The sequence below is a fragment of the Lygodium microphyllum genome, chromosome 4 (genome assembly GCF_053477565.2).
Source record: "Lygodium microphyllum isolate KBCC chromosome 4, Lygodium_microphyllum_v1.1.10, whole genome shotgun sequence".
Taxonomy (NCBI): Eukaryota; Viridiplantae; Streptophyta; class Polypodiopsida; order Schizaeales; family Lygodiaceae; genus Lygodium; species Lygodium microphyllum.
This window is the reverse complement of record NC_141138.1, coordinates 21,685,228-21,704,072: the sequence shown is the minus strand read 5'-3', so window position 1 is coordinate 21,704,072 and position 18,845 is coordinate 21,685,228. Positions and strand designations below refer to the sequence as shown.

The following is an 18,845-nucleotide window of genomic DNA, read 5'->3' as shown; positions in this document are numbered from 1 at the left end:
ACTCCAAATCAGTCTCTGTAGACATGTTAACCTGCAATACCTGCACAAGTGCAAAATCAGCCCCCTCTGACTCTGTAAACACATCCTTCTAGGGCTGGTTCCTCCGCTGCCCAAACCTTCTTCACCCGCCGGAGGCAATGAAAAAGTAAAATCTGCAATGGAAGGCCTCAAACGCAACCTTCCTCCCCTTTGACCAGCAATAACCTGCTGCCTTGGCTATGTTTCTAGATCCATCAAGAGTACGACACACTCTCCCACTCAGCATCTTTGCCTCGGTCCTCGAGACAGAGGAGTTCAAGGGTATGGTTTTCATTCCTGCAGGATTTGTTTGCTGCATGAGCATTGTATATTCAGTAGTCATTCATTCATTCAATTCACTATGCTCATTGTCTCTATGTTACCCTCAACCACCCTGTGTTCTTTTGAGTTTATGCTTTGTCATATGCTTTAGTTTATGTTTCTACGTTAGGGTATTTCTTCACAGCACCAACACATGACCTACTACATCAATAGCATCCTTAAGGAGAGCCCAATAAACACCGGGCAGTGCTCCACTTCCACCCATACTGGACACGCCTACTTGAGCAAGCTTTGGAAATCAGCTAGTGGATGCCACGAAACAATATGAACCAACTATTTCTCAAAGAAGAGGGGCTGCTGATGGAGAAGAAAATATTGCGCTAAGGGAGAACGCATTACAACCACATAGAAGCCACGTTAACCAGCCAAAATCTCCTCCACACCATCACTCTGAAGAAGGGATGTCAACCAATGTCATATCCTAGGCAAGACACAATGAAGTAGAGGATGACACCTCACTCATGAAAGGACAAAAAGGAGCAGAGAACCTCCTAAGTATTCGCCCGTGTATCCAAGTTCTCTTCCCCCACACTGACGGGCATGGCTCAATGGTTATACTCAACATACTCCTCCAAAAGAGAGTTGGAAAACTCTAGCAGCTGGTCCAGATTGGGCTCTTGCAAATCCTGTGAGATAGAGGACACCTAGGCGTACAAGCGTGGTGGAGAATCATCCGAGTCAGGGGCCTCAGAAACTGAAGGAAATCGTTCATGCTTGCTGCATTTTATAGAAGGCTGAACCTCACAAGAAGACAAAGCCATCTGATCAGTGCAGGGCACCATATCTTCCCCCACTGCATCGCCTTCCACATCCACTGCAGCATCTTCAACATCCATGGCCAGATCTCCAGCCACGGGGGGGGGAGTCAGTGCAGTCCATAAGGAGGCATCAGTGAACCTGTTACAAAAACAGGCCCTGGTCACAGGTGCAAAATGGGAGAGCAGATAGGTGGACCGTAGGAGGTCAGGGGCACAAAGCAGACAGCACATTCTCTGCTGGTTCCAACTGTGCACTGGGCAGGAGAGGTGGCGCTGGCCTGCAGCTGGCATTCAAGGCAGGCGCAGGTTGAGTATGCTGAAGATGACCTGGAGCTCATCACTCCCCTTCTGTCCCGCTTTATGCACTGTGTCTGGCTGCACAAGGCGACAGAGGTCGCAGTCCCTGGGTGGCACAGGGGTACAGCAAGCTTGAGCCTGCATGCTGCAGGATGCAGAGCGTCAGGCAGGCTGACGAACACGCAGCTGAAGTCACAGACAAACAGGCAAGATGCAGCAGACGAACAAGACAGGTTGCAGTCTGACAAACAGGACAGGATGCAGGCACAGAAACCCTAGCTCATGAACGGGGTCACCATCAACTTCTCTCTTTTTTTATTTTTTTGGTAATGGGTTGTTTATATTAATTACGAAAAAAGTACAAGATCACAGGATTACAAAGTTCGGAGTGGCTCTAGGCCATCAACTTCTTTCTCTCTCTCATGCTGTTGAACCCAACACTTACCACTGGGATAGCTGCTTGATTACATGAAAGAAAGAAAGAAAGAAAGAAAGTTATATTAACGTCTACAACAGGCCAAGTTGGTCTATGCCAAAATGTTGCATACAAATGTCTGGGAGATTTCAAAAGTCCCAGTGAAGCTAACATTTATGCTATGTTGAACTAAATTGAGTAGGTACAAAATGATATCTGGACTAGATACAATCTAGAGGTACTCCCAGTGCGGTGTGGAACTGCTCCTGGGGTGTTCATCCTAAGATGTCCCGCATGGGTTGGTCTAGCATGGAGAGGCTAAAGCGGCGGGGCAGGGCCCTCCGATGGCGGCGTAGTATCCCTTGTATCTTCGACCAATGTCTTCTGCGGGGACGAGGGCCGGCGGGGCGTGGGCGCCGCCAGGCTTTACCTCTCGCTGTGGCTATTTCTAAGGTGGTCCCCTGGGGCCGGGAGGCCGGTTGGGCTGGTGGGGGCTCGGTGGTGGGGAGGGTAGCTGGTATTTGCTAGAAGTCGTTGAGTGTGCGTTGGTTGGTGGCTCCTTGTCTTCGCTCCGTGGTTCGTAGGAGGTGGTCTTTGTGGCGTCGTATTTCCAGTAGAAAGAGCCCCAGGCATCTCTGGTCTTTGAATTCCATCACCTTGGAGAGTTGTCCGAATCCTTCGCTGAATAGGCAGTGGAAGCGTCCCCAGATTTCGTAGTATGTGTGTGTGTGTGTGAGAGAGAGAGAGAGAGAGAGAGAGAGAGAGAGTGTGTGTGTGTGTGTGTGTGTGTGCGCGCGCGCGTGAGTGGATGCATGTGCGTACATAAAAATGTAGTACACAAAGCTACAATATTCATACAGAATCATGCCTGATCTCAAAATAGGGCACCTATCAAGAGGAAGTATTGAAATTTCACTAGCAATAAAGAATTCAAATTCAACAAAACTATCTGTCTATAGCATTGAGAATTCTACATTGATGTACCTCAGCTTGACAATCATTCCCTTTCATTGTTGTATCCTCAAAGCTGTCCACAACAGTTTCAATTTTCTTCATTACTGATGCAGCTGGAAGTTCTCAAAAAAAAAACAGAGAGGAAAATTTAAGCATTAACAAAGAGTACCCCATACAAATGCATCAAAAAATCTAGCACACATCCAATGCATGCATGAGCCATAAGAATTTCTAGCACACTATATGGAGGATGTGACTTCAAGATCTTCTTAAAGCATCCAGATACTTTAACAATCAAACTTCAGAAGCTTTCCCTGGCTGCCACCAACCTGATCAGGCTACACTGTCTTGTTAAGTACACTCATGAAACAAATACTGCATGTAGCATGCAATGTGGTGTAAATTATGCAAGCTACTAGAGAACATCAAGCTCATGTACAGGGTGTCTAAGGATTTGGCTGTCTTCAAAATTGTGGCCTGTGGGTGTGACAAACTGTTTCAAATAAAGTCCAACTTTGTTTGAGCCCACATACTTAGACCTTACTCTTCACAAGTTCTTCCAATAATACATAGCATGATTGGGTTCAGAAATCACCACAGCTACATGTCAAGAAGCTTATTTTAAATGCAATGCCTTTCAACCTTACTTGTATATTCAAGGACCTTTTCAGCATTTTATACAGCAAATAAATATTTTATTGGTGTCAGTCATTCAAAGACTGGAGCTAAGCACAGAGCCACCCAAAAATACATAGTTTTAAATGCAATACCTTTCAACCTTACTTGTATATTTAAGGATCTTTTCAGCATTTATTACAGCAAATAAATATTTTTTTGGTGTCAGTCATTCAAAAACTGAGCTAAGCACATAGCCACCCAAAAATACATAGTTTTTGTCCCTCCTCAATTGCAGGCATTCACTAATAATTGCATGCGTGAGTCATTTCAAATCAGTATTTAGCAGATGACCACAACTTCGTTGTGGTGACCCAAGGCTCACCTTGAGCCACCATGCAGTTAATCAATCCCTTGTTACCCACATGGAGTTTTGCAGCTTTCTTATTATACTCTAATTAGAGTGGATGTCTGAAACCAGCAATTCTTAAATGCCATTTACTTGGTATGTAATTGCATTTGCATTACTTAATCCCAAAAGTGTGCATAAGTCCCTAGGTGTGTGCCCAACCTCCTACATGTTGTTCTACTTTTGTGCGTACCACATGATCTATGTCATAAACTGCAACGTTTTGACTCATCCTTGCATCACCTGATAGATCTTGATAGTTCTGCCCTATTCATGCGCACAATCTCATCTGTAGATAGCAGTTGTGTAGCAATTCATCTCAAGACTGAGCATTCAGGTGTTCCGTAAAGCAATCTAGTTGACTGAATGCTCCAATCATTATACCCAATTCTCCAACGAGTGGCAGATACTCCTTTCAGTCTTCTTTTTCTCTCTGCTTTTTTTAGTCGTCTCTTTTTTCCTCTACCAGCATGCGTTTTTAGGAAGACACCCTTTTGTTTGCTGTATTTTCAATAGAGTGTCTGCTGTAGCAGCCAAGTGAAATCATTTTACTGCTGGATGGCATCTCTGCTGTGCTGACATCAGCATAGTGTATGTTGACAGCTGCGTTTCTGCAGAAAAGCATGTTTTCCAGGCCTTCCTGAAAAATTCACACCCTTGCCACCCTCCTGTTGTCCAAAATATCCTCACGACAACAACTTTACATTTGTTGGACAGGTGACTCCATCAGGCAGATTTTGACCAGTGTCAGCTGGGTTACACTTATATTTTGCTGACTACAAGGGCATACAGCAATGGCAACATCATCCCCTACTCTCCAGTTGACCAAGATCTTCTACACCATAACTACACATGCATTTGTAGCCTATGGACTCCCGTGACAGCTAGCATCATCATCCTTTGCATGCTTGACAGTTTGCAGCCCTCCTCCTGCTGCATTTGGTGGTCGACTGATCTTCAAGATCAGAGATCATTGTGTTTTGATGCCCCACTTGGTTCTAGAATCCGGGTCTATAAGAAAACTGGCTGACTTCCGCCAGCTGATTTTTGCACCTGCTGCCATGCAAAACACCTGAGTGCTAGTCTCACTCTCTCCAACATCACCTCATCATCCTCCACATAGAGGGCTGTGTCATCTACGTACTCCAAGTCTAATGGCTCATCTCAACCCTTGCTGGTAACGTGAGGCCTTGCAAACTACTCGTCCTCAAGCATAGTAAGTAGGACATTGCCTCTGCAAAGAGTGAGAAGAGGTAGGGAGCTAGCAGGCAGCCCTACCGAATAGACCACTCCAATGAAAACTCTGCCCCTCTTTACCCCCCAATGATCACCCTATTGGTGGCTGAACTATATAGTGCAGACACCCCACTAATCCATTGCTAAGGGAAGCCTACCCCTACCTTAGTGCCCTCCACAAAGTCCCAATCAACCCCGTCATAGACCTTCTTGAAGTCCAGAAGGAGCATTGCTACCCACTGGCCGCTATGTTAAGCCCACTCTATGGCCTCAAAGAAGGTAAATACATTGTTCAGGATGCTCCTATCCTAGAGAAAGTATGTCTATGTATTCATGATTGAGGTCTAAGAGAATGAGGTGAAGGCAACTGCCAATCAACTTCACTAGCGCCTTATAGGCAACTGACAAAAAGGGCGATCAGCTTGACAACACCTAGAAACTTGCCGTACTTTGTACACATTTTTGGCAAAATTGTACACAAGTGACATCTTATTACCAACCTTTTACATTAATTTAATGCAGATGCGGTGCTCGTTGTTGCTGTTTTTGGAGGCCGTGTCCTTGCAGTTTGGCCAGGAAATGTCGGTCCAAAGGAGTTCTTATATGAGAGGTCCCATGTTAGTGTTGTAATTGATTTGCATGTGTGCAAACCCCAAGATTACACGCAACCAAAGCTAGATATAATTTGCTAGATATAATTTTCATTAGGGGGTCAGGATTAGCTTAAGACATAAGAAATTTGGAGGATGTGGTGCCTATGAGCAAACTTGGCCATCTAAGCCTAGAGACAACCAAAAGAAATGGATCCTTAAGGCAAAATACAATAGCAATGGTGCTACACCTCTTGCAAAACAGTCACTTGGATCTATTTCCTACAATTTGAGACCAATGTGTGTGGATACCAGAGGAGAATCAACACCAAGTTGTGATAGTTCCTCAAGACCCTATTGTGTGCCTAAGGTTATTATATCAATAATAGATGGGTTTTGCTACCCAAGCTTCAATGACTATCTACTCCTTCTCGAGCTACCAAGACATTCTTGTCAACAGCTCAAACATTTGCATGCCATCAATAACCGCGTCAATAACCACCCTAAGAGACCACACAATCTTAGGTGAGAACCCTTTTTTAAAAAATAACAAAGGGGACCTACTAAACCTATGATTCGAGGGACCTATAGTATCAACAACAAAGGCCTTGATGCAATCCCCTGCTACTTGGACTTCTTAACAAAAGCAAGTACTCCAATCATGAGTATTGATTCCAAAGAAATCAATGTCACAACAATCTCTAGCTACTATCAAAGTCCTTATTATTTAGAAAAATGCATCATTTCAACAATCAGTTGTTACCATAGCTATTGGGTGATGCAAATTTCTGAAGGGATAGTTATTTCTTGAGGCTACCGTGGAGGTCTGAGATCAAGTTATTAACTAAAAATACCCATAGGGGTTTAGAAAGAAAGGGTTGTGGTGGTAGTTATGCGGGGGAAAAGGGGGGTCGTGAAGCAAGAGAGGACGCCGTTCTTGATCTGTGTGATCAGAAGGAGAGAGAGAGACCCCGAAAACACAACAGAGAGAGAGAGAGAGAGAGAGAGAGAGAGCATATTGCGATTTATCGCAAGCATGGATTTCTCATGCATGTCTCCCTGTGACATTACCAATTCCCACCGTCAAATTTCTTGCTCCTCCTGCTATCGAAGCTTGTCGGCTATACCATCATAGCCTCCTCCCCATACATATTCGATATTGAAGAATAAAAGCATCAAGGGACTCAGCGCTGTTCTGGCAAGGACGAGCTCAAATTGTTCTCTCTCTCAACTTAAAAAGATAAAGAAAAACCATGGCCGACAGGCTCAAAAGATAAGACATTACAAAAATACCAAGTTTTAGGCTGCTAATTCTAGCCGCATCCGAGCTTTTCAGGATCTATGGGAAAAATTGGACCTCCACACACAATCCGCTTACTGCCACGATCTGCCGAGAAGGAGAGAGGAGAAGATCATTGCATTGAATGCATTAGAGAAAGATTATAATTATCACTAAAATATCATCTTCTTTCTTCTGCGCCTGCTCCTATTTGAAAAAAGAGGCATGAAAGGGGGCGCCTTCTTTTGAAGCCATCAATTTGATCAGAGATAAAGATAGGAGGCACCAAGATCGTTCAGATAATAGAGGGGGAGATCTTAATTGCAACCAAGAAGAGCAAAAGAGAAGAATTCAAGCCAATGTCTCTTCTTCTTCTTCATCGCCATGTATTCTCCTTAAGAGCCAATCTGGAGCCTCAACGTACTGATATGATCTGAGGTCATGGGTGTGATGCAGAATTTCTCCTCATTCCATCACCTGGCCTCGCGCAAGAATCCGTGAACAGATGGCAAAGATATACAATTAGACACCCCCTTCTAAGGTCATCGACATGGAAGAATAGAAAAGCCATAGCTAAAATTAACTCTTGATTAAGAGTTTAATCTTTAACTTAAGAGAAAAAGGTCATTCCTATTGCCATATGGCAATAGTCGCGCGAGGGTCGGTGAGAGAGTAAAAAATTGATGAGCTCATAATCAAAACAACTGGCCGGATGACAGACTTGCCTTGGCTGGACTGCAGGAGGACACGGACTCCAAAGACGCGACAACGACCTGCGGGATTTACAAGTACGTGCCTAAACCGTTTATCTAAAATAAATGATATAGCATGAGTAAATGTTCAGTTTAATATTTTTAGAAAATGCCTTGAAACCTGTTTTTCGGAGCTGAATGATTGTCTGCATTTATGTGCACCTGAAATTATTTTCTAAAAATCAAAAATAGTAAAAAATGCTCTAAAATGGTTCAAAATTGACACATAAGAATTTTTATAAAATTTCTGGTTAATCCAATATGACTTATGCTATTTTTCTGATAAAGACTATGTCTTTAAGAATTTACTGAAATTTTCTCATAATATTTAAAGACTATTTGATATATTTAAAAATTCAAAAAGTGTTATTTTTAAAGAAAAAAACATAGTTTTCATTTGAGTAAAATATGTTATTTATCAATAAAAATATGGATTTTCACATGAAAAGCTGAAAAGATAATTCTTGATTTTGCTAATGAAGTTTTGTAAGCTTTAAAACGAAAAGAAACAACAGTGTAATTATATTCTACTGAAAGAAACATTTACATATAAACATGGTGTTTTTATTTTGAGGAAATAAAACGATACATGATGTACTATTCAATAACATAGGGATGGGCAAAAAAAACATGAGAGATACAATAGTATTTTATGATGTTTACTGATGATAAGAAAATTATAACCTTAAATTAAATTACAAATATCAAGAAACTTAATAAGATAATCATTTTGATGGCATGAGGGAAAGCCTCAACATCCATATTTAGGATCTATATTTTGTTCGAATTAAAAAATGATTATCTGAAGATTGCAAGGAAGAGTGGAGGCCCACTAGGACTAACTGATAAATTAAAGGGAAATATGGAAATTTAAAATGAACTATGTATGTGTTTACGTTAGAGTGCAGAGAGTACCTGTTTTTATCCTGATTTGTATTTAGTAAAGAAGAAAAAAGAAATGACGTTATACTCGCAAAACGAATTAAGTACTTAAACACTAAAAAGCAACGACGAAATTGCAGTACGGAGTGGAGAAACGTTACAAGAAATTAAAATTATGGGTTTTTAGAACGTTAGATGTTTTGATTTGAATGTTTGTTGTTAATCAAATAAATAAAACAAATTAATTTTAATCAGTTGGAGAAGAGAAATATAAAAAGGAATTTAAATGGGGATATTCAAATAGATCCAAGGGATCTATACCTTGAAACAAATTTCTTAAAGTCAAACATCAAAACTTCCTGGAAAAACCGCCACTAGCATGGCAGGAGAAATTTATGAGGAGCCGCTCCTAAAAGATGGAGGGAAACTGTAGTTATCCTAGGTTTAGTGTTTTAGAGCCCAATATAAAGACCTAGCTGTAAAAGTTTAAAAGAAACGAAGTGTGAGATTAAGTATGTTTACTGGAGTTTAGATATCTATAGTTAGACTACTACAAACAAACGTCGTAAAAATAATGGAAAGCTAAACCAAATTAGTATAGTTAGTATAGTTAGCAGTAACAATCACCTGTTTAGTGCAACAACTCTTAGGAGTTGGCTTGCCGACCTGGTTAAAAGTGGCTTGGTCTTTGGCCAGTCACAGCTACAGCTGGGATAGTTCCAGGCGGTTTCCACTTGGAGGAGGAGACTAACTAGGCTTGTTGACATGCTGTCCAACATCCATCCAGAACTAAAGTTCTCTTGAAAAGCTCACAAAAGGGGCCTCAAAAACTTGGACAAACTCCTCCTTAGTGAATGGGGAAAGGAGGGATCATCCCATCTTGGCAATCACGAGGGATTTAGATGCAATCCCACACATATTGCTTGCATCAAACCTAAGCTAAAACTGGCTCTCGTTGGAAAAACTATTTTTAGAAATTGATGGTTGGTTGGTCCCTTCACCTCGTCAAGACATGATCAAACCCTCCCATACTGGTCACAAAGGCTGCGGATCTCATGCCCCAAGGTGTGGGGCCAGTGCAATCAGAAGAACTCTCTACATATAATATCCCCTTTTGTGCCTAGAAACCGAGGTAGAGAAAGAGAACTCAGTCCTCGTGTCCTCTAGGCTCGCAAGAGCTGTTCACATCCACAGGTCCTGGGTGTGGAGGATAAGATCGCCAAGAGACTCTTGTAGTAACTTTTGTATGGTTGCTATGTCCCGCTGAAGGGCCCTCTCCTCCTCTCAACATTGCTGCTGAGCCTGGGAGGTTGCCTCCTAGCAAATCCCGATCAACTCTCTCAAGGCCGCTACTACCTCCTCTCCAATCCCTCCATCCTATGTCCACTCCCTACTCCAAAGTTGTACAATTTGTCTCCTCGTATCCTTTTGTGCTCTAGAGGTAGCTACTACCAAATATTATTTTGGTTGGATCATAAGCTTGTACTATTTCATAACTTTGAGTATTGCAGGGATGTCTTACAAGGGTTTAAGATAGATGGGGTTAAATGAAGCGTTACACATGCATCCACACAACTCCCTATATTTTCCTTGCTTCCTTGTGAAAAATCATGACAATAAAAACTTGAGTGCTTTGCTGTGTATTTTCTAGCCTTGCAGCCCTATTTGCATTCACAATTTGCATTGCATATCATGAACACACCACTTCCACAGATGGATTTGCCACACTCCTTGTAGACATGTGGTCCAAGAAAGATCTAAAAGTTGGGTATCCTTAGTGTAAATATGGGGAGCTAACATTATCATGTGAGGATTTGAAGCAAATAATGGATGCTGAAGTCACACCCGTAGGTCCAGTCCAAGATACAACAAGATTGAGGATCAAGGGTTGAAGCAAGTGCATCTAGTGTGAGGAGAACCAAGGCATGATTTGATAGGGTGATCCCTACCAACTGCCCCACCTACCCTGCCCCCACAAGCTGCAATGTGTACTGCTCCACTGCCCTACATAGAATGTCCATCTATCTACTCAAGAAGAATGCCCCAACCACCAGTATCCCCATGAGAAGTCTCGAGAGTCATTATGCCTATAGAAAGTATGGCCCCTCCATGCATCACATGCTCTAACTGCAAAGATAAAAGCCTTCTACATCTCATGCTCCTCATCTGTAACCCTACTGGTCCTCCTTGATGTCCAAATTCTTGAAGTCACCAAATTCTTGAGTCATTCTTTGGCAATCCAACCACAATCTCCAGCCAAAAGCCCCTACATATCCAAACCTCCATGGGTTCATAGACATTGAGGATTCCAACATATGAATCTCCAATATCTAATCTAACCATAGGATTCTCCTTGCAACGGTTGTCCCATGTTCCCTCACACAACTTAGAAGACGTTGGTCTGTGTCATAATCCACTAGTTTAAGAAAGCGATTAACTCCTAAGCTAAAGGGCCCTTTTTGAGTCCATATTTCCCCTAATGACTTGTTGAATGTATATGAGATTCGTAGCTTTTTGGGCTTATGTAAATCGGCAATAGTGGAAATTCTAGTCTTTGAAAAGTTAAAGAAAAATATGACTTTAGATTCAGTGCTTGTGTTGCCAAATCTCAAGAAGTCATTCCTAGTATAGTGTCATGCTTATGGAAACAACATAGGGCTATTTTGATGCACAATGGCCATGTAGTAGCCCATGAGAGCCGTATTCTCTATGCTGCATAGAAGAATTTACAAGTCTATGAGAGAAAACTACTAGCTATAATTCATGCACTTTTGACATGGAAACACTTATCACTTGGAGCATGACTCTCTATATAAGGAGGAGCATGAGTGTTATGATAAGGTCTATGCCCTCCTTATACAAGGCATAGAGATATTGATGCTATAGTAAACGCAATAGAGCACTTCTATTGACCAACTTTGAGACATGATGTAGAGCAATTTGTCCATACATACCTTGGCCTCTCTAGGATGATCACTCGAGCTCCCTTGGTAAGATAATCATTGCCTCTGTAGTCTTGGTGGACCACTGGGCAGCTGACATGTACCCTTTGTCCAATGCCTTACTTGTTTTGGAACAAGATGCCTTGGGGAAAATGAAAAAAATAGACTTGTGCTAGTGAAATCCCTTTTTGGTCCCAATTTTGGGCCTGAAAGGGGGTCTCAACCTAAAAATGCATTATATGCTAATTAGCCACTTAAAAAAGCCCCAAAATAAGCTTAATCAATCAAATTACCAAAACTTTCCTTTTTAAAAATGTGATCCTAGAAAGTGTATGTGTCCCATAAGTGAAACTCTAATTTGGGAAAACCCGACCATCTATAAATAGACAGACTGCCCACTACTCAGCCTCAATCTCATTTTTGCAGCTTGCAAGTGCCTTCTCTCTGCTGTCCACACCCCATTCATGGAGAATATCTCAATCCGAGCTACTACCCATTGCTTCCTATGATCAATATTCTGTAGTCGAGCATTTCTTTACAATCGGTACCAGTATGGATTTGAAGAATATTCTATCATTAGAGTTGCTCCAAAAGGTACTCCTTTATTTTATGTTTCATTGAATGAGTTTGGTACTTCACATTCACGATTCTCGCCCTTACTTTGAATACACATTTAACTTTGTCTACCTTGACTTTAGGGATCTACTTTAGACCCAACATGGGTTATCTAGTTTTACCACATTTTATCTTTGATCCACATTTAGGCTTCATAACATCATTAGACACTCAAAGACTTACCACTTTGTACCATGTTGCTTTGTTGCCAAGAATGCCACTTGCCCACTATATGCACATCCCACAAACTCCGCAAGTGACTCCCATTGTCCTCTAATCCTACAAGGGAATCCCCCTTTGGCACACTATACCACCCTCCCCAGTTGCTCAAAAGGATAGACCCTTCTCTTGTGCTAATGAGTCACCTCCTTCCTTGAAGGAAACAAGGAGTGAAAAGGAGTCACCTACACACCTAGACCCAATTCCACCCTTTACAATTGATCCTAAACACGAAACACATTCCAATGCCAATGCTATGTCTTTGTAGGCCATCTTGTGTGCTACTTGTTTATGCCCTTTGATCCATGATCCACACTCCCTAGGCAATTAAACTTCATTAAATGCAATTGTTGCTCCTAGTGTTGTAGGCACCAAATGACACTAGGGTTAGGGTTTATTTCAAGGTTTCCTATGATGGTTAAGCCATTAGGGTTTTATTTTTATTATAAATAGACACTTAGTGCCTCATTAGCACATAAGCGTGGCATTATTCAGTGTGATCGCCTTGAGCATTCTACTCTCTCTTACTCATTAATACACTGCTACTCATTCATGATCGAGTATCATTGTGCATCAATTAATTCTTTCATTCTCATTCATTTTCCATTAAATTAATCGCACAATTGCCCCACACCTAGGCCAACAATGGTATTAAAGCCACTTATCTACATCGCCCTCGCCATTGCTCACGATCATTCACCACTAGCCATCACCATTGAACTCCTCTTGCTTGACCAACTACACCTTGAGCCATCGCCCTTGCACCAGCTCTAATTCTCTCATTGGCGACTGCACTCCATGTTTCCATCTTCATGTGTTCTCCACCAATCATTGCTCGAGGCTCTGCCGTGCATCTCCTATGCAAACATTACACCAAAGCTGACCTCTAGCATTATCAACAACCCCTGTTCGTGCCCTGAAGTTTGCCGTGTCACACCCATGCAATCTTTAGTCCTACTTGACAAGCGCCAACTACTAGAGTGTTGCTTGTTCACACTTGGTGCACTACCTTTGTGTCACTATCTCACCACTCTCGTTGATCTATTCGCCACCCTTGTTGCCACGCCACCAATTTGTTTACCATTTGACAAGCCGCCACAGAGCCGTTGACCTTCACAAGCCTGCGGACCATTGCCACGACTTATCAACGCTTCCTATTGCCCATCACCACATCGACCTACTATCTACATCCCATTGCCTCATCGTCGCCTGCCAACCGTCGCATCGTGATTCGTCCCCTAGTTGTCACCCTAGCCGTCACGTCACAAAGCCACACACCTTTCACTTCAACATGTCAGCCCGCTACCACATCACAAAGTGCCACCCTCAGGACTATCTCCCACAGGGTCTTTATGACCCCCGAGAGATGGGATCAACGATAGACAATGCACCCGAAAAAAGGACGGAATCTTGGGCGCTCCTTTTTCAGCAAATAAACCCATAAAGTATAGTAATCCCAACCCAATAATAAACCCAGCACATTGAAAAAGAGCGGATTTCCGAGTTACGTCGTGATTTCGGGGATAGTAAACCCAGTCAAGCTAGTAAACCCGACTAGCCGATGACCTCGAGCTTTGTGGAACAACCATTATTCCACGTAAAATAACTGCATGGAATCCACCGAACCCTGTCAGGCCATATCTAAAATTTCATGGAGCCACATTGCCATTGAATGATGTTGGTAGCTAGGGTATCCCTCTCAAAATCGTGGATTCTGACCCTGACCAAAAGTAAAACCACCTTTTGTAGTAAACCAAAAAAAAAAAAAAACCTTGCTTGCGAAGATTGCAAATTCGATCGAGGACTATGGGTGTTCTTTTTGCTCTCGATATAACCAGTAAAAATACCCTGCGAGCAAGGCGTGCTAAGGGAACGACTCATGTTAAGATACAAGACTCGTATTGCAACAACATATTTGCCCAAGAAGTGGAAATCTCTGCATTTCTCCAACAATGGCCTCCGCATCAAGGTGCATTTCACTGTACCTCTTCCGCTCATGCTCATAATATATGTATTGTGATATTGTGATAACAAATTGGTGATGTGTGCTTGTTTAGTCAATGGAAATGGATTCTAGAGGGCAATGTTGAGATTGGTGACGATGATACCGATGAGGAAACATCGGATGAAACATCGAGCGAGGAGGATAAGATGCATGATACTTATGTTGAAGAGAATGATACAACACCAAGATAGTGGTAGCTTTGAGCCGAATCCATTGAATTTTACCTCACCAAAGTACATCTCGTTCGACCGAAAGAGCTACATGTTGATGGTGAGTGACTTGAACGGGGAGAGAGCTATCACATTGGATGTGCTACAGCAACTCAACAGGAGGGAGTTGCTAGACTTGAAGAGATGGAAAAGGATCAAAGAAACTCTTTGCACTATCACAAATGATACGGGTCAGGTTGTGCTCGCCTTGAGATTGAAGCCCTCACACCACATTGCATGCTTGGAGAATTGGGAGAGCATATCCATTGCAAATCATATAAACAGGGTTACAAATGCTCATGAAGGTGTCAGTGCGACAATCGAGTCTATCAATTCAAGGTGGTGCACTGACGTGCAGAGCCATAGCATTCCTCTCCCCTATGTCAAGGAGCTTATCAATTTGTGTGCTTGCAAGGCTATTACAAAGTCCCATCAATTTGATGGAGTTTCCTTGTATCCATTTCATGCAGCAGAAAGGAAAGTGCCTATCACAAAGCTTGTGTCAGATAGATTGCTTGTGGAGCGCAAGTTGCAAGAAATCATGGCTGAGCACAAGGTTAGGTTGCGCAAACTTTGGTCGACCAAGAAGCACGGTCCATCCAAGGTGATTGGGAAGTTTACATGCCATCATGGTGATAGTGCCACTCGCAAGGGCTCCCAAGTTCGTAGGCTGAGAACATCGAAGAAGTGTGGTTGTCTGTTCAAGGTGCAAGTGGAGTATAAAGATGGTGCCCAAGAAGTCACTATAAGGGTTCATGCCTTGCACGAGGAGCATCTTCCTGGTCCTCGTGTAGATTTTTATCACTTACCAGTGCATCCTCCCATCATTGATTGTTGCAAGAAGGACTTGTTTGACGTTGGGACGTGCCACCATATTGCCAAGATGAGTCTTTCAAAGGAACAATTTCATTTGCAAAATGCCTCTTCACAGGATCGGGCCACCTTCAAGTTCTTCATGATCCCAAAAGAAATGCGAACTTTGTCATACCAACTGCGCCTCGAAGGTATGTTGTGTTTATTGAAACTTTGGTTCTATGCCAATCAATTACTATCGGTAGCAATTGGATATGGAGTATTGTAGGCAAACTTTCTAAGGACGATTGGATGGCCATGTACATGGAAGTGGTTCGTCTCCGAGACTTGAAAAAGGTATTGCATATATCCCTTTTCATGTTCATATATTACAACAATCATTGTGCCTATGTGACGAAGCAACTTTGGATCGTGTAGGTGTTGTATTGTCAGTTTTACAATCCCCATGCGAAAGAGGACAAGGATAAATCATTCATACTAGTTATCCAAGATGAATGGATGTTGGATTGAGCAAGAGGTTCTCAAGGAACAATGCATGTACATGGAAGCGGTTCGTCTCCGAGACTTGAAAAAGGTATTGCACATATCCCTTTTCATGTTCATATATTACAACAATAATTGTGCCTATGTGATGAAGCAATTTTGGATCGTGTAGGTGTTGTACTCTCAATTTTACAATCCCCATGCGAAAGAGGACAAGGATAAACCATTCATACTGGTTATCCAAGACGAATGGATGTTGGATTGAGCAAGAGGTTCTCAAGGAACAATGCATGGGCGATTGACAATATCTTTAAGACCAATGTATTTGGTCTACCGCTTTATGCTGCCGTTCTACCGAACCAACATGGAATGGGTGTTCCCATTTGGTTCATGTTCTGCACAAGCGACAACGGTTCCAACCAAGAGATCGTGGCATTGCAAATTACAATGCATGTAGTTCTCTCCAAGATGGGTGATATTTGCCCAGCTACTCTTGTCATTGACAAGTCCCAACAAGAGCTAGAGGCCCTCTCTAGCATTGTTTCGGATGATACTTTCTATTGGCGTACGAGCAGTCTTGATGGTGATAGATGTCAGGTTGTGTGCCACATAATACTTTGTTGGTTTCACACAAAGAACGCATGGATTGAGAATCTCCTCCCCCAAGTATGCATTAGCTTTGTTTGGTGCAAGTTGATTAGCTTGGGGTTTATATTTAAGAGACTATACTACGAGGTTGATACTTATGTGGCCATGAATAAAGGTTCCTACAGATAAGTGTGACCATGTTTACGCATCCCTATGCAATCTAATGAGCTGCCCAATGGAGCTACGATTTGACGAACTGTTTGAGCAATTGGTGCGTTGTTATTCCTCTCTCCCAAACGTGGTGCGATAAGTGACCAACGGATGGTGTGGGCATGCTTGCATTTGGCGAAGAAGATGGCCCAAGTTTGATCGGATGTTTCCCCATGGCAACGTAGACACCACTTATCTCATTGAGAGGTTATGGCAATTCATAAAGTACATGCTCCTTTATGCGTAGATCAATTGGTCTGCCTTGGATCTACTACACGCCCTTGCAGGCAGCTCAACTTTGGATTCTAAGATGGTGGAACCGCGATCAAGTTTTTCAAATAAAAGCAGGAGATAGGTAGCGTATTCAACCTATAACAGAGCTTGTTTTATGACTATGTCTGATTGAGTGCCTTACATGATTACTTGTGACAGCTGACTCCAAGCGCTTCGCCATCTATGGATCGAGTAAGAGTCACACTACTAGGCTGATTGCAGGGGAGAGAATACTCCAGCGGTATGAGAGGGATCAGCCCTGTCTTCAAGTCATGAACAAGGTAACGATGCTCTTCAAGATGGCCAATACAACACAGCAAGAGAAATGGTACCATGTGAGTATGCAGTCAAATTACTGTGATTGTGCTCATTGGGTCACTGACTGCAAACACTTATACGGCTTGAGACTGATCTTGGAGAGGAACTTTTCACACCTTCACCAAGTTTTGCCCATCATTGATAACTTGCAGGCAATTGGTGACACACCAGCTGACGTATCCACATCGGAAGGCCCTAATTTAGAGGAGCTTTCTTCATAGGAGGGGCAAGATGAGGAGGGTCTAGTGTCCTCTATAGAGGACTTGAGGAGGCTTCTCAAGAGGATTGAGGACGAGGTTCCTTCATACAGCTCATCACAAAGAGAGGCTTGCTTGCGGCAACTACAGAGTGTGAAGAGCTCTCTTGATCACATGTTTACCCCTACGGAGATTGATATGCCGACAAAGGGTGGGGTCCATCAAATCCAAGCGAATGTGACACAGACACGCCTAAGCCATGGCAGGAAATCTCACCCTCGCCCAAATGAGGAGTTGGGTTCTTCCATACATCCTTTTGTCGCAGGTGTGCTAAAACGCAAGCAAGAGCAAGGGGCCGAGTGAGGTTGAGTACCAAACCTCGCATATATTACACTCACTGCTGCACGAAAACATTCTTAGTCGGCCCTATGGTCATTCTTTCATGCCATACGTGTCATGGTTTGCTCCCTCTCACCTTACGGCACGCTCCACGTGATGCGGCATCGATCTTGGTAGATAGATTGGTGCGAGTCTATGATGAGGTGTATACTGGCACTCTTACTATTTCAGATTGTATCTACGCAAACCCTTATGAGGAGCGACATTTCTTCCTCACGTCTCACGATGGGCAAGTGATGATCCATGTGCTCGTATCTAGATGCACCATGTTGCTATTGTATATTGAGCATTGCTTGTTTGGGGTTTAGGGTGAATTCATGACTCTTGATCGCATGGGTTGCTTTGTTTGTTGCCAAGATCTATCATTCATTGATTGGTGGCAAGAATTCATGGCACCAGATCCATGAGTTACATGATATACAAGTTAAATGAGTACACATGGTTGCTAGTAATCCTATTTATCATGCAAGATCGAAGCAGTATAAGTGCATTACCGTTTCATCAAGGAAATGGTACTTGGAGGTAAGATAGATCTTATTCATGTACCTATGTATTTTGAGGCTTCTCATTGTTTTAGTCATAGCGCTCTTGTAAGACTGCACACTGATGTCGACAAGGCCTTGATTGATACCTTGTTTAGCCCGCAAGAGGCATCAACACGAACCATGAATCTATTTGCCATATGAGTAGTACATTGTGCAATATATGGTGTTGAGGATTTAGAGTAATATCATAGTCCACATTACTAATGATAGTTTTGGTTCTAGATAGATGGAGCATGTGCTTCAGAGACAGCACACACATGACGTATGCTTTGTCGATAGTTTGTGGTATTAGTAGTTGTCCATGATCGAGGAACATGACACCGTGGCATTAAAGAATTACTTTGACGGCACCAATCCCATGAGAGCCACTTTTATTTTCTTCCCAGTGGTTTTGAGGTTTGTATGGCATGCGACCAAATTGTTATTTGCAAGGAACTTCCACTTGATATTGATGGCGTGACATGCATTCTTGCTTTGTTGTA

General features: G+C 42.6%; 1 protein-coding gene across 4 annotated transcripts in view; it reads right to left on the bottom strand.

The window, feature by feature from the left end:
- The window catches only part of LOC148036870 (uncharacterized), an 86,479-nt gene that overhangs the window by 14,978 nt on the left and 52,656 nt on the right, over positions 1-18,845 (bottom strand). For all 4 annotated transcript variants that reach the window (XM_087675793.1, XM_087675792.1, XM_087675794.1 and 1 more), the window contains exon 6: positions 2,815-2,897. In XM_087675793.1, coding sequence (XP_087531919.1) covers positions 2,815-2,897 — 83 coding nt within the window. The remainder of the gene's footprint in view (positions 1-2,814; positions 2,898-18,845) is intronic.